At 41.5% G+C, this 26,353-nt stretch overlaps 1 protein-coding gene and 1 gene segment (V, D, J or C); one reads left to right on the top strand and one right to left on the bottom strand.

Annotated features, from left to right (window-relative positions):
- LOC120946879 (trypsin-like) overlaps nucleotides 1–19,097 on the top strand; it is a 143,787-nt gene extending 124,690 nt beyond the window's left edge. For 2 of the 3 annotated variants that reach the window (XM_040361698.1, XM_040361696.1), the window contains exons 2-5: nucleotides 13,484–13,634; nucleotides 14,535–14,788; nucleotides 17,175–17,311; nucleotides 18,846–19,097. In XM_040361698.1, the coding sequence (XP_040217632.1) occupies nucleotides 13,484–13,634; nucleotides 14,535–14,788; nucleotides 17,175–17,311; nucleotides 18,846–18,995 (692 nt within the window). In that variant the 3' untranslated portion in view covers nucleotides 18,996–19,097. Of the gene's footprint in view, nucleotides 1–10,826; nucleotides 10,926–13,483; nucleotides 13,635–14,534; nucleotides 14,789–17,174; nucleotides 17,312–18,845 lie in introns of those variants that run through there. The other variant, XM_040361701.1, reaches the window with a different exon arrangement.
- Nucleotides 19,098–23,163: 4,066 nt separating this feature from the next.
- Nucleotides 23,164–25,774, bottom strand: LOC120946894. The segment is given in 2 exon segments: nucleotides 23,164–23,800; nucleotides 25,239–25,774. Coding segments are annotated over 2 exon segments (357 nt in total).
- Between the last annotated feature and the right edge of the window lie 579 nt (nucleotides 25,775–26,353).

Here is a 26,353-nt window from a genome sequence, read left to right as displayed (position 1 = left end):
CTGGCCCCTAATGTCTATCATAATATTCACCCAAAATATATGCCACAAATGGATATAATGGACAGGAAACGCTTACCCACAGAGAGCCGACTCTGAACAAAGGACGTCACAAGCCCCAAAGGGGGAGTTTTCTGGGAGAGTGTTGGAGCCAGGTCACAAGCTAGAAATACACAAAAAAATAATCTAAATTAAGAGAAATAAATAAATAACTAGAGATGCAAAAATGCACAATTGCCACCATGGTAAGGTGCAAATCGCATGTGAAGCATGCAGGCGAGATTGAACCAAACCTAGTGAGCTATATGTTACAAATATATATGCTACACTAGATGGTCAAAAACTGCAGACATGCTATAGTAGATGGTCTTAACCACTTAAAGGGATTGTAAAGGTTCGTTTTTTATTTTCTAAATTGGTTCCTTTAAGCTAGTGCATTGTTGGTTAACTTACCTTTTTCTGTTTCTCCTCAGTAAGCTTTCCACCATCATTCGAGCGGTGGAAAGTCATTTAGAACAGCTTACTGAGGAGGAACAGGAAGTGAGAAATTCAGATAAAGAAAACAAAGAAAAAAAAACATTTAGAAGGGACATTGAAGGAAAAGGTAAGTGAACCAACAATGCACTAGCTTAAAGTAACCTATTTAGAAAATAAAAAACAAACCTTTACAACCCCTTTAAGACCCGGACCATTATGCAGGTAAAGGACCTGGCCAGTTTTTGCAATTCGGCACTGCTTCACTTTAACTGAAAATTGCGCGGTCGTGTGACGTGGCTCCCCAAACAAAATTGGCGTCCTTTTTTCCCCACAAATAGAGCTTTCTTTTGGTGGTATTTGATCACCTCTGCGGTTTTTGCGCTATAAACAAAAATAGAGCGCCAATTTTGAAAAAAAATCAATATTCTTTACTTTTTGCTATAATAAATATCCCCCAAAAAGATATAAAAAAACGTATTTGCTATAATAAATATCCCCAAAAAAATATATAAAAAATATTTTTTTCCCTCAGTTTAGGCCGATACGTATTCTTCTACATATTTTTGGTAAAAAAAAATCGCAATAAGCGTTTATTGATTGGTTTGCGCAAAAGTTATAGCGTTTACAAAATAGGGGATAGTTTTATGGCATTTTTATTAATAATTATTTTTACTAGTAATGTCGGCTATCAACGATTTTTTTCGTGACTGCGACATTACACATCGGACACTTTTGACCAATTTTTGGGACCATGGGATAGAGGGAAATGATGCAGACAAAATCAGAACTTCTCATACACTGGCAGGCTCAAATCAGGATATGCGAATAACAGAAATAGACTGAACATAGTATAATCCCATTTAATAAAAAAGTTTAAAATCCAAATAACATGCCAAGTGGCCGCTTACATTTGTAGGTGCCTTGGACCCGGCACTGAGGCTGGATAGCAGTTACCGTGGCTGAGTACACAAAGTCCCGTAATGGAGATGCCGGGCGTGCGTTTCACCTGTGACGGGGGTGAACCAGGGGGACCGGAGGTGACGTAATCACATGACCTAGTTGCGCCTCGACAGCTGTTTCGTTATGCACGTCATCAGGAAGCGTGCTTAGGTCACGACAATACTTCCATTATAAAACAGCTGTCGAGTCGCAACCTGGTCACGCAACGCATGCCAGGCATCTCCATTACGGGACTTTGTGTACTCAGCCACGGTAATTGCTATCCAGCCTCAGTGCCGGGTCCAAGGCACCTACAAATGTAAGCGGCCACTTGGCATGTTGTTTGGATTTTAAACGTTTTTATAAAATGGGTTTACACTATGTTCGGTCTATTTCTGTTATTCGCATATCCTGATTTGAGCCTGCCAGTGTATGAGAAGTTTTGATTTCATCTGCATCAATTCCCTCTATCTGCTATCATCCAATACAACTACAAGCACATTAGACCTCTTTTTTAATTAAAAGCGTCAATGTGTTCTGGTAAGCTGCCACCCTTACGTTGAGCACTTTTGGGTGTCGTTTATTGTCTGCAATTGTGGTGAAGGTGAACGTAGCAAGTCACTTTAAGTTTTGGATTGGTTCCCTCAATGGAAGTTTTTCAAGAAAATCATCACTAAGATTGTCACCATTATTGTGTTTATGCACCAATCTTTTTTCAAGGACTTTATTAGGACTGGTTCAGTTCTGTTATGTTTTGGTAATTGCAGTTTGATGCAGCACTACTTCATGGTTCTAGCCCCATTCAGTTAAGTACTGAGTCAATATAACAATAGGGTTTACACAGTGGTGTTTATATTTGTCTCACAACAATACCCGTGGTTCACATTTTATTAGTGCACTTTATCAAAAAACAAATCTTCTGTTTTTTTATAGGTTTACACACTATTTTTATTAATTCGTAAATTTTTGTAATATTAATTATGTTTTTAGCGCCCCCATTAATATACTATTATATATAAATTGTTCTCACTATGTCTATCCGGTTTGGTTAGTTGGGGATAGCGGCTTATATTTATTATTCTTTATTAGGCGCAAGATTTATACACATTTTTCAATGTGTGTTTACACACACCTCTCCCGGTTCTACAGCTCCTGTGACCGATTGCGGGACAACGGCGGTGATCGGGTTTCGCGGGTCCCCCGGTCACGAAGTTTCAGACCCGGTCACTTGCGCGCGCCCGCGACCCACGGCTGGGCTCTAAAAGGCGACATACCTGTGCCCAGCCGTGCCATTCTGCCGACATATATAGTCGGTAGGGGGTCCTTAACCACTTAGTCACCGCCCTATAGACGAAAGACGTCTACAAGGCGGTTCCTTAACTCTGAGAGGACGTCCATGGACGTCCTCCCAGAATCGCGCTCCCGCGCGCCCCCTGGAGCGCGCACACAGGAATGTCCATGACCCGGCACATCACGGATCACGGTAAATCGCCGCTGATAGCGGCGGTTTACCACGTGATCACTCCGTCCAATGACGGAGCGATCACTTGTAAACAAACCGGTGTCATGTGATGACGCCGGTTCCTCCCTCCCCTCTCTGTACCGAACGGTACAGTGTGAGAGGAGAGGGGAGAGAGCGGATGCAGCACGAGTGCTGTGGGCTGGATCCGTGACAAATGCAGTCACAGATCCAGCCATCCATCCCTGCTCAGCCATCCCTGCCCCATAACAATACTCTGCAACATAACCAAACTGTGCAATACTCTGCAATACCCCACAATACCCCACAGTACTCTGCAATACCCCACAGTACTCTGCAATACCCCATACTACTCTGCAATACCCCACACTACTCTGCAATACCCCACACTACTCTGCAATACCCCACACTACTCTGCAATACCCCACACTACCCTGCAACGTCGCCTATGGGGATTTTTAAGTAGCGAAGTTTGGCGCCATTCCACGAGCGTGTGCAATTTTGAAGGGTGACATGTTGGGTATCTATTTACTCAGCGTAACTTCATCTTTCACATTATGCAAAAGAATGAAGAAAAAATACTAAATTTGCTAAATTTTATAACAGAAACAAAGAAAAAACAAATTTTTTACAGAATTTTCAGTCTTTTTTCTCTTATAGCGCAAAAAATAAAAAACCCAACGGTGATTAAATACCACCAAAAGAAAGCTCTATTTGTGTGAAGAAAAGGATGAAAATTTCATTTGGGTACAATGTTGTATGACTTAGGCCGTGTACACACCAGCAAACATGTACGATGAAACCGGTCCGCCGGACCGTTTTCACCGTACATGTCTGCCCGGGGCTTTCTGTACGATGGCTGTACTAACCATCGTACAGAAAGCCGCGCGTAAACAATATGCGGGGCGTGTCCGCGGTGTCGCCGCATCGATGACGCGGTGTCGCCGCGACAATGACGCGGCGACGTGGGCGGGCCTGCCAGTTAAATGCTTCCACGCATGCGTCAAAGTCATTCGACGCATGCGAGGGATGGCGGGCGCTCGGACATGTACGGTAGGTCTGTACAGACGACCGAACATGTCCGAGCGGCAGGATTCCAGCGGACTGTTTTAAAACAAGTCCAGGAATATTTGTCCGCTGGGAAAAGGCCCGGCGGGCAAATGTTTGCTGGAATCCTGCACGCTCGTGCCTACACACGACCGAACATGTCTGCTGAAACTGGCCCGCAGACCAGTTTCAGCAGACATGTTTGGTCGTCTGTACGGGGCCCAAGTAATTGTCATTCAAATTGTGAGAGCACCGAAAGCTGAAAATTGGTCTGGTTATTAAGTGGGTTTACGTGCCTGGTGGTCAAGTGGTTAAGTGGTTAAACTGTGAACATGATGTAGTCGATGGTCCGAGACTGTGAACATGCTACAGTAGATGATCAAAAACTGTAGAGATGCTATAGTAGATAATCAGAGAATGTGGCTATCCTACAGTGGATAGTCAGAGACTGTCGGCATGTTGAAGGAGATGGTTAAAGACCATGAACATGTTACAATAAATGGTCAGAAAATGCAGCCATGCTACAGGAGACGGCCCGACTCTGTGGACAATGTACAGTGGATGGTCAGAGACTTCACACATGCTATAGAAGGTGGTCTTAAAGTGATTGTAAACCCTCACCTTGTAAAACAACCCATTCAGTTTAAAATTGAATTGACAAGCAAAATAGTTGTGTATAGATATAGAAAACGTTATAAACACTTTTTTTCCCTGTTTCATAAGTGAATACATTCTGTTTGTTATAGAAGCTAGTGGAGGAGAATAGCAGTGGGCTGTGACTGTGAACATTCTACAGTAATTTCTGAAGGTTGCATACTTTAGCCATCTGTCCTCCCAAGTTCCAAAAAAACATTCCAGCACCTGTACATCTTACCTTCTATTTTTGTATGTGGAAAATGATACTAATGCAAACAAAATTCAGCAATGGAGATATGCGAGTTATGACACTTGGGAGGTATGATGGCTTAAGCCGGTGTAGGAATTCACACAAGATGTACAGCTGTGTTCAGATAAAACTTAATACAAAGAATTAAGACTATTCACAAAGTTAAGCTAACTGGACCTATTTACAATTTCTTTTCTTTTAACCACTTCAATACTGGGCACTTCCCCCCTTCCTGTCCCGACTAATTTTCAGCTTTCAGCACTGTTGCATTTTGAATGACAATTGCACGGTAATGCAACACTGTACCCGAACAAAAAATAAATAGTTTTTCTTTGTTTCTGTTATAATTTTTTTTTAAATAAGTATGTTTTTTTCTTTACTGATGGGCTCTGATAAGGCTGCACTGACAGGCACTGATTAGGGCAATACTTACTGGCACTGATGAGGTGTCACTGATGGGCACTGATGATGAGGCACTTAAATGCAGCACTGTTGGGCACTGATAAGCGGCACTGAGGGGCACTGATAGGTGGCACTGATGGACACTGATGGGCAGCACTGTTAGGCAGCACTGTTCAAGAGGCACTGGCAGGCATTACTGATAGGCACAGAGTGCCATCCCTATTGTGCACTGATTAGCATACTTAGTGGTCCTGGGTGGGCATCCCTGGTGGTCCTGGGTAGGCATCTTCAGGGGGGCTGCACTGTTAATCAATCAGCGCAGACCCCTCTGTCAGGAGAGGAACCGATCGGCTCTCCTCTACACGTCTGTCAGTGTAGGTGGAGGAAAAGCTGATAAATAGCTCTTCCTAATTACACTCTGATCATCTGTGATTGTACACAGCTGATCACATGGTAAAGAGTCTACATAAGGGCCCTTTCACACGGGCGGATCAGTAATGATCCGCCTCCGTGTGTCCGCAAAAGCTCACCGGGGATCCTCCGTAAAATCCCAGCTGAGCTGGCAGCTGCCAGGGCGGTCCCCGCACACTGTGCAGGGACCGCCCTGTCTTTCCTCCGCTCTCCCCTATGGGGGGTCGGATGAACACGGACCGTATGTCTGTGTTCATCCGATTCGGTCCGGCAGACGGAAGAAAAATAGGATTTTCTTCCGTCCGCAAATGCGGATCTTTGCGGAGGCGGACAATTACGGGTGTCAGCGGATGACATCCGTAATCACATAGGGACCCATGTATGTCCCGTTTTCATCCGCAACGTGTGAAATGGCCCTTAGAGGCTCTTTACCAAGATCAGAGATGCGGTGTGTCAGACTGACACACCATACCACCGATCGCCATGCTGCACACCCCCTGTGGGCACGCGTTGCTTGTTATCCTGCTGGACCTCATATGATACCTAGTCAGGATAACTGAACTGCATACGGCGGACGGGAAGTGGTGAATGTTTGGAAATAAAATAATTGTGATCTGAGTTTGGCAGGCTTCCTGGATTTGTTTGGAACCAGTCTTTCATAGCATGTATATATTAAGCCCTGGTTTGACTTGACAGTTCAAAGTTGCATTACAAGTCACAACCTATATGCGACAATGGAACTGCCCAATTGAGTCACAGCAACTTTGAAAAAGCTGCACTGGTGCGAACCAGGGCTATAGCTGAAATCAAAGCAAATTGCTAATGTGCAGATAAAATGGTTTCCCATCAAGTCCTGTGATTTATCCATTTTCCCACTAGAGTTGGGCGAATAGTTCTAGCCGAGCAAAAGTACAGGCCAAACATTGCCTGTCCTTCCATTCTGCCGGTTAAACACTATTTAAATTTATTTTAAATGTTACGTGACCAGTGTACAAAAAGTGTCCAACAAAGCATGTCCTCAACATATTCAGTGTAGTAAGTGTCCAATCTGACATGAAAACATTCCTTGATCCTTTCCCCCATTGTGATGAAAACTCACTCACAGATTGTGATCCCTAGATAAAAAAGAAAAAGAGAATTTTAAAGGAGGGAGGCTACTATTATTGACAAAGAAATGAGAATTTAGGAATTATTTTTTAAATATGCCCTAGAATTGTTTTTTAAATAAGTTTGGTACATCTGTGACGGATCCTCTGTCCTAAAACAAAACTTGGTCCGCCATCAATGCTTACTCTGTCCAGAACCAGCACCAGACTCTCCAGCCCCCCCAGTCACCAGACAACACCTAAGGCCCCATACACACGATAGAATCCATCCGCTGAAAAATCCCAGCGAATGGGTTTTAGCGGATAGATTCTATGGTGTGTACAATCCAGCGGATCTGTTTCCGCGGATTTTTCTCCCATGCGATGGATTTCCAGCAGATAAATATTTGAAGACATGTCTCCATCGCATCAAAATCCGCGCAAATCCTCGAGAGGATTTATCCGTGGAAACGGTCCGCTGGACCGTATCCGCGGATAAATCCTCCCGTGTGTACGGGGCCTTAGTGTAGAGAGGCAAACAACAAACTGCTTTATTTTCACACATGAACACTTCAAAACACTTCCCTCCCACCCATGGAAAACAGGGCGGGTTAAACTGTCCAATGACAATGGACACACAGGTCAGGTGTGTTCAAACTTCTCATCAGTAAACAGTCTTATCAGCAGGGGCTGCTGGAGGAATCCCCCCTCCCTATTTCCTCACAGCAAGACACTTACACATCCCATAATAGTTGAAGCAGACAGCCACAATACACAATAGAATACAGTCACACCCCAAATCATCACAGCAAATGGTCCAACAGTATGAGACAACACACAATATATAAATTTTACAAGGTTCCAGTGTGGCTGTAAGAGTCCGACTAGTACAGATCAGAATGGAGTTCTCATTCACCCTGGGCTCCTATTAGAGACACAGGGTGATTTACACATAAGAGGGGTCAGGGAAGCTGGACATGGAGCCTCCAGAGCTCTCCGGGGCAAGCTGAGCCGCACAAACCCCCGACCCAAAGTCACTTCTATCGCAACATCTATAGATATTCAAAGAAGAAACAAATACCGTATTTGACGATGTATTAAGCGACTGGGCGTATAAGACAACCCCCTAAATTTTTAGGCTAAAATGTTGGTTTTGGGATATACTCATCGTATAAGACGACTCACTGTGCTATTGCCTCACCTCACTGTGCCATTGCCTCACCTCACTGTGCCATTGCCTCACCACACTGTGCCATTGCCTGACTGTGCCATTGCCTCACTGTGCCATTGCCTCACTGTGCCATTGTCTCACTGTGCCATTGTCTCACTGTGCCATTGCCTCACTGTGCCATTTTCTCACTGTGCCATTGCCTCACTGTGCCATTGACTCCCCGTGCCATTGACTCCCCGTGCCATTGTCTCACCCCACATCACCAATCTTCATTAGGGGAAAGAAACCGCCACTCCAGATGAGTGCACTTCGGTGGTGAGTCTGAACTCAGAGAGATCCAATGGGTGCAGGCAATGCACGAAGCATCAATGGAAGCAAAAAGGTATGGACAGCCGCACTCCGATAAATGTAAAAAAACAATAAAAGCCTTTAATCCAGTAAAAAAACACTGCACAAACAGAGAAACAGCAAACGGTGGGATAATATAGCTGACAAGTTTCACATTGTTATACAATGCTTTCTCATGCTATGACTAAGCATTGTATAACAATGTGAAACGCGTCAGCTATATTATCCCACCGTCTGCTGTTTCTCTGTTTGTGCAGTGTTTTTTTACTGGATTAAAGGCTTTTATTGTTTTTTTACATTTATCGGAGTGCGGCTGTCCATACCTTTTTGCTTCCATTTATACCAATCTTCATTAATTGTCTGGCATGAGTCAGACTGTGGGCGTCCATTTTTTAAAAGCCGCGCCTCTTCCTCGTGCTGTTCCGTGATAGGCGGAACACTCAGTTTCCCAGCAGAGCCTCTGTTCAGTGTTCCGCCTATCATGGACGTCCTTTCGTCCGAGGCTGAGGATGAGACGACATCCGTGATAGGCGGATCACTGAGCCTATCACAGAGCAGCACGAGGAGGAGGCGTGGCTTTTAAAAAATGGACGCCCGCAGTCTGCATCCGGCGTATAAGACGACCCCCAATTTTTGAGCCAAATTTTTTGGTACAAAAGGTCGTCTTATACGCCGGCAAATACGGTATAAGAAAACTTAATATCAAGAAACATTTCGCTGTTAACTCAGGGTCTAACACAATAGGGTGTAACAACCAAGGGGAAGGCGAATATGTACATAGTGGATTGAGGAATGTTTCAGCCTTAATTCCAGCAACGATGATAACCGATAGCCAATATGAATGTATTTAGAGTTATGCTTGAGAGTTATGTAGAAAAAATGCACATAAGAGTTTTGGTTGCCAGGAAGTAATAATTCCAATTTGCTAAGGGATTATAGTTGCAAAAACTCAGGTTTAGAATAAATAGATCAGAAACAAGTGTTCTTGATACATTTTCCATGACAAATGTAAAGGCCAAAAGATAAGATTATTTTAACATGATAGCATTTTATTGTTCCAGCATGATTTTCTTTTCAAGTAAATTGTTTATTACTTTTACAAAATAAGGTGGAAAGTGAAGTTTGACTTGTTTGTCATTTTCCACGAACTTTCAGAAATAAGTAGTCGTTATTTGTAGTAGATCTTAGAGAAGAACCATCAGTTACTCAGAGCACTAAACCTTTGTTTCACTCTTTCAGAACCTATTGGACAACTAGAGATCCTTTTAATGTTATTAAAAATGTAAAAGAAAATTATCATCTTGATTAATTCACCTGACCCTCAAAGGAGTTTCAACTCCAAGTGATGGCAAACATCAAGACAAGACGATAGTATCTGAGCAGGTTACGATCATGATGTAGTCACACGCTCAAGTACTACTTTTACTCTGTAATTACAATAATCTCACCTGGGACATCCAAGTGACAATAGATTCTAGTTATTATCATCAAGGGTTCCACATTGAGGGCCACATGAACCAATCAAGATACATGCTTTTTGTGACTCTAATTATCTTCAATAAGGTTCCTAATGTTATCATCTAATGAGTTCTAAAAAAAAGTGAAACAAAGATTTGTTGCTCTGGATAACACAGATGGTCCTTCTTCAAATGAAAAACACTTACTTCTACAAGATTGTAAAAGATGACTTTAATGCACATGACCGTTTTTCGCGATGTGAAAAAGATTTGTTTTTTAAATATCATTAAAAACGATTGTGTGTGGGCTCCAGAGCATTTTTCGAGATGTTAGAACATGGTCAAAATTTTCGAGTCGTTTTTAACGTTGTAATTTTTAACGTCGTAAAAAATGGTCGTGCGCGGGCTTTAACGACGTGAAAATAACGTGCATGCTCAGAAGCAAGTTATGAGACGGGAGCGCTCGTTCTGGTAAAACTAGCGTTCGTAATGGAGATAGCATATTCATCGCGCTGTAACAGACTGAAAAGCGCAAATCTTCTCTCACCAAAGTTTTACTAACACGAAATCAGCAAAAGCAGCCCCAAGGGTGGCGCCATCGGAATGGTACTTCCACTTTATAGTGCCGTCGTACGTGTTGTACGTCACCACGCTTTGCTAGAGCATTTTTTTTTTACGATCCTGTGTAGGCAAGGCCAGCTTAACAATGATCGGGTCAAAAAAAACGTTGTTTTTTTCTAGACCATTAAAAATGGTCGTGTGTACGCGGCATACATGTTTTTATAGGTGTTCCCTATGTAATGAGATAGCTTTAGAGCAGTAGACCCAATTTGGGTCAAACATTGCTTAACACCTTATTCTGTAAAAGTGATAACCGTCTTTATAGATAAGAAGATGTTGTCATATTAAAACAATTTGATCTGTTGGCCTTTAAAGAAGTGAAATGGAATAGTGTGGAAAAAAATTATCAAGATTAAAAAAAAATATTAACTTACCGATGGTGGAGGTTGCTGATAATGTGAAAAGAACATGCAGATATAACTGTATATACATTAACCTGAACATTTCTTATTGACACAGCTGGCCAGTGTACAGGTGGGAGGAATGGGGCGGGGGGGGTCCTGGTAAAACATATAAATACCTACATTATTAGCAACAAATTGTTCACTGGTAAAAATCGACACCATGAAACTCCTTCTGATCTGTGTGCTCCTCGGGGCAGCTGGTGAGTATACATTGTGTATGTATATATACATATATATATATATATATATATATATATATATATATATATATATATATATATATATACATTTTTATTTAATGTTTAATTTTTATATGAATGTAAACTTAATATATGCCTTTGCATAGACTCTCTACAGTATCTCACAAAAGTGAGTAAACCCCTTACATTTATATAAATATTTTATAATACCTTTTCATGTGATAACACTGAAGAAATAACACTTTGCTACAATGTAAAGTAGTGAATGTATAACAGTGTAAATTTGCTGTCCCCTCAAAACAACTTAACACACAGCCATTAATGTCTAAACCCTTTATTAGTTTTGCTGCCAATCTCTGGACTCTCTCCAGTTGCAGCACATCTTTACTGAGGACTGGTGCCCAGAACTGGATGTCATACTCCAGGTGCAGCCGGACCAGAGTTTTGTAGAGTGGGATAATTGCTTGGAGCAGCTTGGCATTGTATGCCATTGCTGAGCCTGTCATCTACTAGGACCCCCAGGTCCTTTTTACATCCTAGATTCCCCCAGAGGTTCTACCCCCAGTGAGTAGATTGCATTCATATTTTTGCCACCCAAATGCATTATTAAAAAAAAATATTCTACATTAAACCTCATTTGCCATGTAGTTGTCCACCCCATTAATTTGTTCAGATCTTCATGCAAGGTTTCCACATACTGCAGAGAAGTTATTGCCCTGCTTAGCTTAGCATCGTCCACAAATACAGAGGTTGAGCTTTTTATCCCATCCTCCAGGTCGTTTATGAATAAATTTAATAAGATTGGTCCTACCCTGGGGGACCCCACTTTGCACCCGGACCATTCCGAGTACACCCCATTTATCACTACCCTCTGAACTCGCCCTTGTAGCCAGTTTTCAATCCATGTACTCACCCCATGGTCCATGCCATTGGACCTTATTTTGCACGGTTCCTCGACCCAGTCTATATCCCTATTACTACCCTATACTTCTGGACCCTCCCCCTAGTTTAAAAGCCTCTCCAACTTTTCAGGCATCTTCACTCTCAGCAAATCTGCACCCTCCTCATTTAGGTGCAGTCAGTGAAGTCTGCCCAGTTTTCCAGGAACCCAAACCCCTCCTTTCTACACCAGCTCCTCAGGCACTTGTTTACTTTCCTAATCTCCCCCTGCCTTACCGGTGAATATTGTTCACTGGAAGTTCAACATGGCACCTCATGGCAAAGGACTCTCTGAGATTATGAAAAAAACAATTGTTGCTCTGCATAAAGATGGCCTAGGCTATAAGAAGATTGTCAAGACCCTGAAACTTAGCTGCAGCACGGTGGCCAACACCATACAGCAGTTTAACAGGACAGGTACCACTCAGAAGAGACCTCACCATGGTGGCCTGTCAGTGCTTAGACCATACGCCACACACTGCATCAAATTAGTTTGCATGGCTGTCGTCCCAGAAGGAAGCCTCTTCTAAAGAAGATGCTCAAGAAAGCCTGCAAACAGTTTGCTGAAGACAAGCAGACTAAGGGCATGGATTACTGGAACCATGTCCTATGGTCTGATGAGACCAAGAAAAACTTATTTGGTTCAGATGGTGTCAAGCATGTGTGGCAGCAACCAGGTGAGGAGTACAAAGACAAGTGTGTCTTGCCTACAGTCAAGCATGGTGGTGGGAGTGTCACGGTCTAGGGCTGCATGAGTGCTATCGGCACTGGGGAACTACAGTTCATTGAGGGAACCATGAATGCCAACATGTAGAGCCTTTTCACACTGGCAGCGCCCAGGCATCGGCAGTAACCCACGCTAGCGGCCAAAAAAGGGTCAAAAGCACTGGCAAAGCGCAGGGTGTAGAAGAAGCTCAAAGAAGCTGCTTGCAGGACATTTTTTTGACGTCCTGCCAGCTCACTGCTCCAGTGTGAAAGCCCTCAGCCTTTCACATTGGAGTGAAAGGAGAGGCGCTTTACAGGCGCTGTGTAGGCGGTATTTTTAGCGTTATAGCGCCTGTAAAGCACCTTAAAAGGGGTCTTACTGTGACGTACTGAAGCAGAATATGATCCCCTCCTTTTGGAGACTGGGCCGCAGGGCAGTATTTCAACATGATAACGACCCCAAACACACCACCAAGATGACCATTGCCTTGCTAAAGAAGCTGAGGGTAAAGGTGATGAACTGGACAAGCATGTCTCCAGACCTAAACCCTATTGAGCATCTGTGGGGCATCTTCAAATGGAAGGCGGAGGAGCGTAAGGTCTCTAACATCCACCAGGTTTGTGATATCATTGTGGAGGGGTGGAAGAGGACCACACAAAATATTGACACTTTGGGCCCAATTTGGATATTTTCACTTAGGATAGTACTCACTTTTGTTGCCAGCAATTTAGATTTTTGAGGGGGACAGCAATTTTACACTGTTATACAAGCTGTACACTCACTACTTTACATTGTAGCAAAGTGTAATTTCTTCAGTGTTGTCACATGAAAAGATAAAAATATTTACAAAAATGTAAGGGGTACACTTTTGTGAGATACTGTATATGTAATCAGCACATGTTGTGTTTTACAGCTGCCTTGGATGATGACAAGATCGTTGGAGGATATACCTGTGGCGCCTACTCTCAGCCCTGGCAGGTATCTCTGAACTCTGGATATCACTTCTGTGGTGGATCCCTCATCAACTCCCTGTGGGTGGTCTCTGCTGCTCACTGCTACCAGTCGTAAGTGCACTTTTTATGACAGCACTTTTTATTGGAATAGTTATGAGGCATTGCATTTTTATGACTGCACTTTTTCTTGGAATATTTACGAGGCATGGCGCTCAGAGCTTTTACCAGCTGGTTAACCAGCAAAGTGGTATGCTGGTTAAATGGATGGTTGGTTGTACATGGGGTGGGTCAGCAGGAGATCCCTTGGGATGGTAATGCCCTTATTAGTGAAGAACCTATTCATAAAGTGCAGTCAAATTAAACACAAATTGGTGCTCCCAATCTCTTGCTAACATATAGATAGTGTAATATCCAAATCATATATACATAGATAACTATCATTGAAAAAATATAGTGCTCCGAACAATAATTAAGCTAGACCAATGAAACTATGTAAAAATTACCATACCAAAGTTTCAGTTGTAATGATTGCTTTAATCGTTAAACGCTTTCTCCAGGTATTTTGTAATAAGTGTTATTTATTCCTGTGACCCCCTTTGGAGTTTTTCCCTCACTTCTTGTCCATGTATAATGGGGTACATTAACAGAAATTCTTCCCCCAATCTACTAGAATATAATTTTGTTTGTGTGTCCATTGGAAACAATGTTATACCACTTCCTGTCTTGACCGGAAGTGATGATAAATCTCCCCAATAGAAAGACAGACCTTTGACAGAGGTATATTCCTTTTCTGTTTAATACCAACCAAAAGTAAATGTTTTCAGTACCCAAAACAACTGTACTTCACTCCTGGAACTGAAGGTGAGGGTACCAACCACTAGTGGTACATGTTCCATACTAAGCAAACCTACACTGCTGCTCAGTTTGAAATAAATGAACTGGCTTCTATCCAGAATTCCTTTGCTTTAGATGCAAATATATACTGATTTCTTTAAATTTGTCTCCATACAGGAGCATGCAGGTCAGACTCGGAGAGCACAACATCGCTGTCAATGAGGGCACCGAGCAGTTCATCAACTCTGCCAAGGTCATCAGAAATGCTGCATACAACTCCAGAACCCTGGACAACGACATCATGTTGGTCAAGCTGGCCTCTCCCGCCACCCTCAACTCCTACGTGAAGAGCGTGCCTCTGCCCGGTGGTTGCGCTGCTGCCGGCACCAACTGTGTGATCTCCGGATGGGGCAATACCCTTAGCAGTGGAAGTAAGTCAACATCACTGTAACATCATCTATTACTGATAATAAATGAGGCTAAGCTTCTCAGGTAAATTTGCCATGATTATAACATTTAGGCAAAATGTAAGCATTAAACTGCCGCTCACCATAGATGGTCCTTGTGTGAATAATAGAGGTGATAAAACTCCCATGGGTGAGATGAAACACGTCAGGGGGCATGGCCCAAGTAGCGACATTAACTCAGGCTATCACATGTACACATCCACACCAGGATTGGCTATGGTAAGGGATGGTTTCATGCTTAAATGTTCATTGCTTTCTTAAGGATTTTTTCCTTGATAATCTGAGTTACAAAGGGGCTCTACACCTCAACCTGGAGCTGCACCACCAACCACTAATGGCCTTATTTAGACAAAATTATTCCTTTGAGGAACAAATCCCCAAAACCCTAGTTCTGGGCAGTCAAAAAACAAATTAAGCATGTCTCTACCCCTCCAGCAATGAAGGATCCAGTGCTTGCTTTGTCAAGGGCCTAGAATAACACAAAGTAATGTTTAACTTACCGTATATACTCGGGTATAAGCCAAGTTTTTCAGCACTTTTTTTTGTGCTAAAAAAGCCCGCCTTCGGCTTATACTTGAGTCAGGTTTCTTGTCAGTACATTGTCCCCTTGATTCACAGCAGCGTTGTGTGTATAGAAAGTCAGGGCCATCCCACCTCCTCCTCATGCATCCATGACAAGGAGGAGGCAGAGCTTTGTTACAGTGGACGGCGTGAGCGGCGCGGAATTCCTATACACAACGCCGCTGTGAATCAGAGGGGACAATGTAGTGCGTGATATGGGTTTCCTTCCCTCCTCATTAATACTGAGAAAAGGTAAATGGGCACAGTGAGGTTGCTTATGGGCACAGGAAGGTTGCTTATGGGCAACGTGAGGCTGAAAATGGGCACAGTGAGGTGGCGAATGGGCATTGTTGACCCTCTTTTCCACTTACAGTAGTTGCTGCATTCTCACCCTAGGCTTATACTTGAGTCAATACGTTTTTTCATTTTTGTGTGGTAAAATTAGGTGCCTCGGCTTAATTTGGGTCGGCTTATACGCGAGTATATACAGTAATTCAGAGTCCCGCTATCTTCTTCCATGAGGTTATGGCTGTGGTGACCAGTCCTCCAAAGCCTCTCTTCTTGCCAGTTCTCTGACTGGTCTTGTCCTTTCCCCTCTTGCTGAGTTCAGCACGTACAGTGCAGGACCACCTTAAAGATCAGTGGCCATGTCATCAGGGTGGCTGCTGGAAGGAGTGCCCCACCACATTGCAGTAGGACCAAACCGCAGGCTGTCCTGTTGTAAGAGATATTACTCTATTGTATTATCCCATCCCCTATAATAGAAATTGAGCACTGGATCCTTCATGAGCTGGGAGGGGGCAATTTTAGTTAGATTTTACTGAAAAAAAACAAAAAATAATAAAGTAGAAAAACAATATGAAATGCATTCTAAAATGTTTTTGAAACTTGAAGCAAGTGTCCCCTTTGGGAGATTTCCCTTTTTCCCATTCTGTAAGCCATTCCAAATTTTGCATTTCTCACCATTTTCGGTCCCAGTGACAAAATGTCGTTAAGACAAATAAAGAGGGTGAGCGAGAACACAAGCGGCAATAAAACCTGAAGAGCCGGTTCACACTGGGGCGGCACAACTTCGGGGGCGACTCGGCAAGGCGTCCTGAAGACGACTTCAGAGGCGACTTGCAAAATGACTTCTGTATAGAAGTCAATGCAAGTCGCCCCGAGTCGCCCCCAAAGTCGTAAAATAACCTTTTTCTAAGTCGGAGCGACTTGCGTCGCTCCTATTAGAACGGTTCTATTGAATAGAATGGGACGTGACTTGTCAGGCGGCTGAGTCGCCTGACAAGTCGCCCTAGTGTGAACCGGCTATGTTTTATTCCCCCACTCCACCCATCTATCCAAAACAGAGCTATTTCAATAAAAACATGGTAACATTTAATTCTTTGTGTGTTATTAGTTTAAGCAGACTGTGATTGTCTATTATTGTGACTTAGATGAAGATCAGATCACATTTTATGACCAATTTGTGCAGAAATCCATATCATTCCAAAAAAGTTCACATACTTTTTATTGCAACTGTATATTTTAAGTAGGCAGTGTCACAAATAAGCTTGTCCAAATCCAGATGTCAAAAGCACAAAATAGTTGCAAGTCACCATGGTAAAGTGATGCAATATATCCACATAAGCACCATCTGCTGGCTGCAAATGGTAAATATAATAATAAATAGTTGGAATTATTTAATATTTCTCTGGCTAAAAATGTATAATGCAAGTTTTTGTCTTTTTTTTCCCACACGATTTGTTCTCCAGTCAACATTTTATTAACTGTCATTTGTTTTTAATTGTAGCAAGCATGCCTAACCTCCTGCAGTGTGTGAACGCACCAATCCTGACTTCCGCCCAGTGTAGCAATGCCTACCCCGGAGAGATTACCGGCAACATGATCTGCGTTGGCTACCTGGAGGGAGGCAAGGATTCCTGCCAGGTAATTGCCACCCTTTTTTTGTGTGTGTATAAAATTGTACTGTTCAATGAAATGTGTTATCTCAAACTATTAGTAGTTTTCATAGGCTGAGAAATAAAATAAAAAATGATATTAGTTTAAATGTAAAACACAATTAAATTCAATGTATAAATTATAGTCCAAATGTTCAGGAGAAGTTTTGAAATTAGATTAAAGATATTTCTTCCCAAGTAAGTGCATAGTAAAACATCTTGTTTAGCAATATTTCATAGTAGTTGGAAAAGCAACTAATAAAGTTATGGCAATATGGAAAAAATAGCATCTTAAAGTATAACCAAACCCAAGAAATAATATATAATGGGGTTGACTTACTAAAATTGGAGAGTGCAAAATCTGGTGCATCTCTGCATAAAAAAAAACAATCAGCTTCAAGCTGAAGTTAGAAGCTGATTGGCTACCATGCACAGCCGCACTCTCCAGTTTTAGTAAATAAACCCCAATATCTTTTAGCTTACCAGTCCAAAGGTATGGTGGCTGCATTATTTTTCTCATTTTCAGGTTAAGAATGTTTTTATTTTTTTTAGCAAATATAGGAATTAATAGGTAGATTCACGTAGGGGCGCCTAAAATTAGGACGGCCTAGCCTACTCTTTTTAGGCTACACCGCCGTAAATTATTTAGGTTAGTAGTGATTCTCAAACCACTTACCTTCAAATTTTCAGCGGCGTAGCCAAAAACGAGCGGGCGTAAGCGCGCCTAATTCAAATGACTGGGCGTGTAGTATTGAAATGAGGCTTGACCTCACGTTTTTTGACGTTTTTTACACTGCGCATGCGCCGGGCAACTACATTTCCCAGTGCGCATTGCGGCTAAGTAGGCCGTACGGGCCTATTGATTTCGACGCGTACGTAAACGACGTAAATCCGGATTCGCGGACGACTTGCGCAAATGACGTAAAAAATTCGAACCTCGCGGAGGGAACGGCGGCCATACTTAACATTGTTATTCCACCTCATAGGTGGAATAACTTTAGGCGGCCTATCGCGTACGGAAACGACGTAACTCGACAGTGTATGCCCGGCGTACGCTCGTAAATCGTCGGGAATCGGCGTATCCCCTCATTTACATAATCTAGGCCGGCCGCAATGGAAGCGCCATCTAGCGGCCAAAAGAAACATTGCAACCTAAGATAGAACGGCGCAAGTCAGCCTATCTTAGATATGTTTAAGTGTATCTCTGTTAGAGAATACACTTAAACATAGGTCGGCTTAGATTCAGAGTTAGGTCGGCTTATCTGTAGATAAGCCGGCCTAACTCTTTGTGAATCTACCTATAACTGTTGATCCAGCCTTGATGGCTACTATGGCTCCTTCCATTGATACAGTGTAGGTAATGAGTTTAGCCGCCCAGGGACAGGAAGGGTGTCATCCCCTGGATTACCAGGTGGAAATATAAACTAGCCTGAAAAAAATGGAAACCAACACAGCCACTACATCTAAATACTTTTATTACGGTAAATTACCCAAAGTTCAAACATTTTTTTTCTGTTTTTCAGGGTGACTCTGGTGGCCCCGTGGTGTGTAACGGACAGCTCCAGGGTATTGTCTCCTGGGGATACGGCTGTGCCCTGAGGAACTACCCCGGTGTCTACACCAAGGTCTGCAACTACAACTCCTGGATCGCCAGCACTCAGGCTGCCAACTGAACTTCCAACTGAAATACTTATTCAGATCATTCTATTCTCTGCTTCTAGAATACATCAAATGATGTGCTAGACTCAGACTTTACACCTACATTCTGTAATGACTGAATAAATTGATTCTTGTTAACAAAACAAAAAAAAAATTTCATTGTATATATTACTGCAACTATTGGTTCTCCATTTGCTGTTCATCTTGGCTACATAATTTAGGCTAAAAAAAAACAAAACAACAACATATGCAATGCAGTTTGTCATTAGCACCATTGTTTTTAAACCTCCATCCTCCCCCCAACCGTATACATCAATACAAGGGTAGCTCCATGTTTATTAGGGGAAAAAAGCAAATACAAAATAATATAGCATATACAATTCCTACAATAGCTAAATTTGAATTGAATGTTATTAAAACATACCTTTCCTGTTCAATCTGCAGCTGCTCTATATGGCAATCTGGAGGCCTTTTATACACAGCTGATGTACAGAACTTATATAAAAATATAATTTCCTGCTTGCGATTGGCTCACAAATTTTCTGAGAAGTTTGCATTAAGTCAGATTTTCGGGAAACCTCTGTAACAAAAATGTATTTTTGGTGAGCTACTCCCTAATGGTTAATTACTTCGATAGGGATTCTGACACTGCAACTTTCCTTATTAGAACACTGAAAGTGCATCAGCTGATTAGTAATAAAAAAGTCACGCCCATTCAGATTCACTTTGCATATCGACATGAACAAACAAACAATGTTTTCTTCAGAGCAGAAACAGGTAGGAATTTGCAACAAGGTTTGTTAAAACCATTGCAATGAACATAGATCACCCAGAGGGGATTGTTTTTTTTTCTCAACAAAAGTGTAGATTCTTTTTAAGTACAGCTACAACTTAGAATATCAATAAATATGTCTAATGTGCAGAAGTTTAGAGACAGGATCTCCTGCAAAGTTCTTAACATTTCAAAATATTATTGGCAGCACTGTAAGTGGTCACAATAATCCTCCCTTCATTGGTAATGCTCTATGGTAGTAATGTTAACACCTCAGCATTGGTGGTCGGTGGCAAGCTAACAGAAATCAATCACCCCCCCTCCCCCCAGGATACACCTCTTAACAGAGGATGGGTAACAGCACTTTCGCAGTCCCCTGGTCCCACTCACTATCAGTTCTCTGTAGCAAGCCAATGTAGGTTCCCCTATCAAAGTACAAAGCACATACTCCTACTGCAAGTCATATATTCATTTGTGTGAATGGAGGCATCCTATATCCCTTAGGGGATTAAGCGGCAATATCTGCCAAATGCAACATGCTGAATTTAATTTGCTGCACTGCACAGTAAAGTACAAGTACGGTGTTAGAGTATTTGGTCTACATTGGACTTGGAAAGATTGTGAACTTTTTTGGAAAGACATCTACACTCGTAACTAAAACATTTAGGGACCTGGTGCAAGAAACCATGAAGGGCTCCTGCCGACCCCGACCTGGGCAATTCCATCTGAGCCCAAAACCCTTCCCACTGATCCCATGACCCTTTACAGCCTCGCAGCAGATCCCTTTCACATGTTGTGCAGTCCTTCAGTCTTGGGACCCGCCATGGTGGTGAAAGGCCAGGACCCAGTCACAAGTGTGATCCTTGCAACCCTGGTAGTTACGCCAGTGATGACAGTGTGGACTGTGAATGGTGTCAGTCAGTAGAGCAGTGGACGCGGTCAGTAGAGGAGTGGATCTGGTCAGTAGAGCAATGGAAATGGTCAGTAGGGCAATGGTTGTGGTCAGCAGACTTGGTAAGTAGGGCATTGGACTTGGTAAGTAGGGCAGTGGACCTGGTCAGTAAAGCAGTGGACATGGTCAGTAAGGCAGTGGACATGGTCAGTAAAGCAGTGGACATGGTCGGTAGGGCAGTGGATGTGGTCAGTAGAGCAGTGGACATGGTCAGTAGGACAGTGAACATGGTCAGTAGGGTAATTGATATGGTCAGTAGAGCAGTGGACATGGTCAGTAAGGCAGTGGACATGGCCAGTAGGGCAGTGGGCAGGGTCAGTAAGGCAGTGGACGGGGTCAGTAGGGCAGTGGACAGGGTCAGTAGAGCACTGGACATGGCCAGTAGGGCAGTGGACATGGTCAGTAGGGCAGTGGGCAGGGTCAGTAAGGCAGTGGACGGGGTCAGTAGGGCAGTGGACAGGGTCAGTAGGGCAGTGGACGGGGCCAGTAGGGCAGTGGACGGGGTCGGCAGGGCAGTGGAAGTGGTCAGTAGTTTTTCTTTTTTGTTATTTAATTTTTTAGTGGTCAGTGAACATGGTCAGTAGGGTAGTTGATATGAGGCCAGATCTCCAGTCTGTCTGCTGCTTGGCACCTGCTGCAAGAATCTCCTAGCCAGGATCTCATCTCCTACAAGGCACCCGTGCCACTCCTTGTCCTGTTGTATCCGGTCATGAATGAATGAACCAATGAGCAACTTGTATATTGCTACAAAAGCAAACTAAATCTCCTCAGGCACTTTTCATCACCTTCAAGAGAAACAGGACAGGAGGTGTAAGGGGAAGCCCTTTTGTCAGCTCAGCCTCAACCAGGTACTTTACACCCGGACAGCAATAAAAACCTGGCAGGGGAATCTAATTCTTTGCCTTCATAGTCTAAAAGTGTTGTCAGATGAGAGATCATGTTGTTGGTGACAAATCTTGAGTGTTGGGATAACTAATAGATCACCAATGTTCTTCTGTGGTCCCTAACTGCTATCTTGCTAGGGAGCACGATTTGGGAAGATCACAGCTGTAATAATAGCATGCAATGGCAAGCTGAAGTTTAAAATCATTAGACAGACCTCATTTGAGATATGCAGTTCTGTTTTGGGCACCAGTTCACAAAAAGGATATCAGGGAACTGGAGAAAGTGCAGAGAAGGACAACTAAACTGAAAAGAGGCATGGAGGAGCTCAGCTATGAGGAAAGATTAGAGGAACTGAATTTATTCACTAGAGAGAAGAGGAGATTAAGGGGGGGATATGATCAACCAGTATAAATATATAAGGGGTCCATATAGTGAATTTGGTGTTGAGTTATTCCCTTTCAGGTCATCACAGAGGACAAGGGGGCACTCTTTACATCTGAAGGAAATAAGATTTGACTCCCAAATACGGAAAGGCTTCTTCACAGTAAGCGAGTGAATATGTGGAATAGACTCCCTCCAGAACTAGTTCTGGCCAGCTTACTAGATTGTTTTAAAAAAGAGCCGGATGCATTCCTAATTTTACAAAATATAATTGTATATTAACATGTATATGTAATAACATCAGAGGTTATTGATCCAAGGGAAAATCTAATTGCTTCTTGGTGGATCAGGAAAGAAGTTCCCCACACTGGAGCAAATTTTGCTGTAGGCATAGGATTGTGTATATTGTGGTTTTCTATTTATTTATTTTTCTATTGGTTGAACTATATAGACTTGGGGGGTAATCCACAAAGATCCGGCGTAACTTAATTTTTCCCATTTAAGTTACACTGCCTTAAAATTTCTACCTAAGTGCCCGATCCACAAAGCACTTACCTAGAAATTTTTGGCTGTGTAACTTAAATTCCGCCGGCGCAAGGCGTTCCTCTTTTCATGGGGACGATTCCCATTTAAATTAGGCACGCTCCCGCGCCGGCCGTACTGCGCATGCTCGTGACGTCATTTTCCCGACGTGCATAGCGCGAAATTACGTTACGCCAAGCTTTGTGGATTGCGACGGGTCAATAAAGTTGTGTCGGGGAAAAAAAAAGATACGGGGCAAAAAAAAGAATTCAAAACAAAAAAAAAATTCCGTCGCTGGACAGAAGGGTCTGCTTTTACATGGTGTAAACAGTTTACACTTTGTAAAAGCAGCCCTAATTTTGCGACGGCAAACTAAAACTTACGGAGAAAAAACGAACCTGAAAAGCTTCGTGGATCTCCGTAAGTGCTAATTTGCATACCCGAGGCGGCATTTCGACACGAAATGCTCCCAGCGGCGGATGCGGTACTGCATCCTAAGATCCGTCAGTGTAAGTCCCTTACACATGCCGGATCTTCTGCCTAACTATGGAAAACTGATTCTGTGGATCAGTTCCATAGTTAGGAACAGGGATACGACGGCGTAACAGCAGTTACGTTGGCGTATCCCTTTTGAGGATCTGGCCCTTGTTTCTTGTTTTGACCTGAGCCTCTAGCAACCTAAAATTTCCTTTAGACAAAACAGAGCTATGTTGTGAAAAGTATGGTGACTCATGCAAACCAATAAAAAAAAACAGTTACAATAAATAAATAATTAAGATAAACTGACAAAAAAAATATTGAAGTGTGATTGAGTATGAGCTACTGCCAGGCACTAAACGATTGCTTCAACTAAATAAGCCTGACCAAATTCAAGTGTTGCATGGAAGACAAGGGGTAAATTGTGTCCTACTCATAAATTAGAAAGAAGTGAAGACCAGCGCCCCCTTCTGTATTAACAAGGAAAAGCCACAAAGTTTATTAACGGGTCTCCCTCTGCTATTTCAAACTGTGCATACTGGATGCACAAAAATATATGGCAGAATCTTCCTTTCTTGATTCATTTAAGTGAAGAGAGGAGTTGAAAACTGAAGGTCTCTTAACATACCATCTGACCTTAAAATCCGCCTCCATGTCTTCAGCTCCAGCATTTAGAGAGAAAATCATCAGTTTTAGCCCCTGCCCTGGTTTGTGTTGGTACCAGAACATGTTGTAGTAACTATTGTCATTCTGATTGCAGTTCAGCACTACCGGCTTTCCTGACTGAACAAGAAGTGCTTTCGTTTGTTTCACTTCTACCAAATTGTAACCTGTAAGATACAAGATGGAAATATATTAAATTATTATTATTACTGTTACAGTAGCAATATTATTATAATATTAATCATCATCATCATCATAATTGCTTTTGTGGTTATTACTATTATTATTTTTTGTTATTGATGGTGTTGTTATTATACATTTTTGTTACAAACATCAGACACTATTACAAAGATATAGATAAAACAAATGTAACCATTACTGAAACTTTCACAATTCAATTATGTTTGCTGTAAACTCATCAGCTTCTTCAAAGATCCATTTTTCTTCTTCTTCGATTAATGTTATTCCTAATTCTATTATTATTATTATTATTATTATTATTATTATTATTATTATTATTTGCTGTTATTGGTAGTGTTGTTGTTCTTATACATTTTTGTTACAATATAATAATAATAATAATAATAATAATAATAATAATAATAATAATAATAATAATAATATTAATAATACAATAATAATTATAGGAAGAATAATTGTAATAATAGTTCATAACATTTTTATTTCAATATATCTACCTTACTGATTAACCATGAAATACATTTGAAAAAATAATAACTAATATATGCAACATCAAAAAATTATGACAGTAATTTTGCTTTTATATTATTATTTAAATTATTATTGTGCTATGTATAGTATTTATTTAAAACGTGTATATTACATTTTTTGTGCTTATATTCTTATTAATAATAATAATAATAATAATAATAATAATAATTATAATATATATATATATATATATATATATATATATATATATATATATATATATATATATATATATATATATATATATATATATATTATTTTTTTGAGGTGGTATTTCTCTTACTGAGCAAAGTCATTATTTAGGCCGGATTCACGCTGATCATTAATTAGTGCACTGTGCCACAATGCGCGTTATGTGCATTGGTGCACCTTAAGACACCTACAATGCATACTTTAACGCACAACACAGATGTAAATGGGCCTCTAAACAATTGCACAAATATAATTGAAAATGTTAAAAAATATATAATGCAATAATATAAATTAAAAACAATATCAATAGTATATTGAGAAATGATGATCTACTACTGTTACTTTGTGTTATTATAATTTTAGGATAATATAGGGTATTTTCCTTATGATTTTTTTCTGTAATATCAATAAAAACAAGATAGTGATATAACTAGCATACCCCTTACTCCTGTTTTTATTATTATTTAGAAATCCTGCAAATGCTATAATTATATAGAAATACTGGCAGCAAACTGGTAATTAGAAACTTTAAGTTGATAGACATTCTTTAATGAGCACAATGATTTGAAAATGTTTTGCAATATACTATTTTTTCAGTGCCAGTGAAATTTTTACAATACAGTAATAAAAAAATAAAAAAATGTCAAGATCAAACAAGTTATAGAGGAATCATACAATTACCTGGTAGAAGGCTTAAAAACAGGACCAAAGATAGAAACTGTGTCATTGCATTCAGGAAAGCCGATGTTTTCTGGAAAAAAGTATACACGTATATAAGAATATTAAAATATATAACTTTTCTGTATACAGTATGCAATCTCAGCACAGGAAACCTTACGTTTAAATCAAGAATAAATAAACAAATAAATAACCATGCAGCCTTTTTGAAGACAATATAGGTTTTAGAATGTCAGTAAGGAAATAATCTGTACAGAACCATTTGTAAATCACATAAATATAGCCGTGCCTTTTCTGCACTGCAACCGTCTGCCTTTCAAATCCTGTACTAAGGGATTCTAAATGTTCACTTGTTTCCTGTTTTGAACTTAATGGTGGATTAACTCTTCGCCACCCAAGATGCTACTTTTTTCCTTTCATTGTACAGCTTAAAATCTTAGCACAAATTTTGAACCTCAGGAGGGCAGAGCTTTAAAAAAAATGGGTGTGTTTTGTCTAGGTTTGGACAATTTTAGTAGACAGTTTGGGCAGAATGATCCAGTTTTTGTAGGGTTTGCTTGTGTGACACATTGCAACGCATATTTATATTTTCATATTACATTTTTGATTTGATTTTTGATTTACAAGACAGTTAGGGCTCTTTCACACGGAGCGGACCGTTTCTGGGTCCGCTCCGTGTGTCCACGGGGATCCCTGCTCAGCTGTCGGCGGATAGGGCGGTCCCCGCACACAGTGCAGGGACCGCCCTGTCTCTGCTCCGCTGTCCCCTATGGGGGACCGGATGCAGACAGACCGTCTGTCCGTCTGCATCCGGTCCGTTCCACCGAACGGAAGAAAAATAGGGTTTCTTCCGTTCGGAAAAGCGGATCCCGACTGACGCGGACGCTAGCGGATGCTCCATCCGCTAACGGACGCGTTCCCATAGGGATTCATTACAAGTCCGTTAACGGACTTGCAATGAGCGGATGAACGGTCTGCTAGTGTGAAAGGACCCTTAAGAGATCAGATTAGTGTTGCTCACGAATATTCGCATTACGAATATTCGTTACGAATATGGCATATTAGAATATTCGCGAATAACTCGAATTTCGCGGCCAAAATTCGCTATTCCGAATATT

This window comes from Rana temporaria, chromosome 8 (assembly GCF_905171775.1).
Source record: "Rana temporaria chromosome 8, aRanTem1.1, whole genome shotgun sequence".
NCBI lineage: Eukaryota > Metazoa > Chordata > Amphibia > Anura > Ranidae > Rana > Rana temporaria.
Note: the sequence above shows the minus strand (reverse complement) of the source record. Positions and strands in the feature narration are given on the sequence as shown.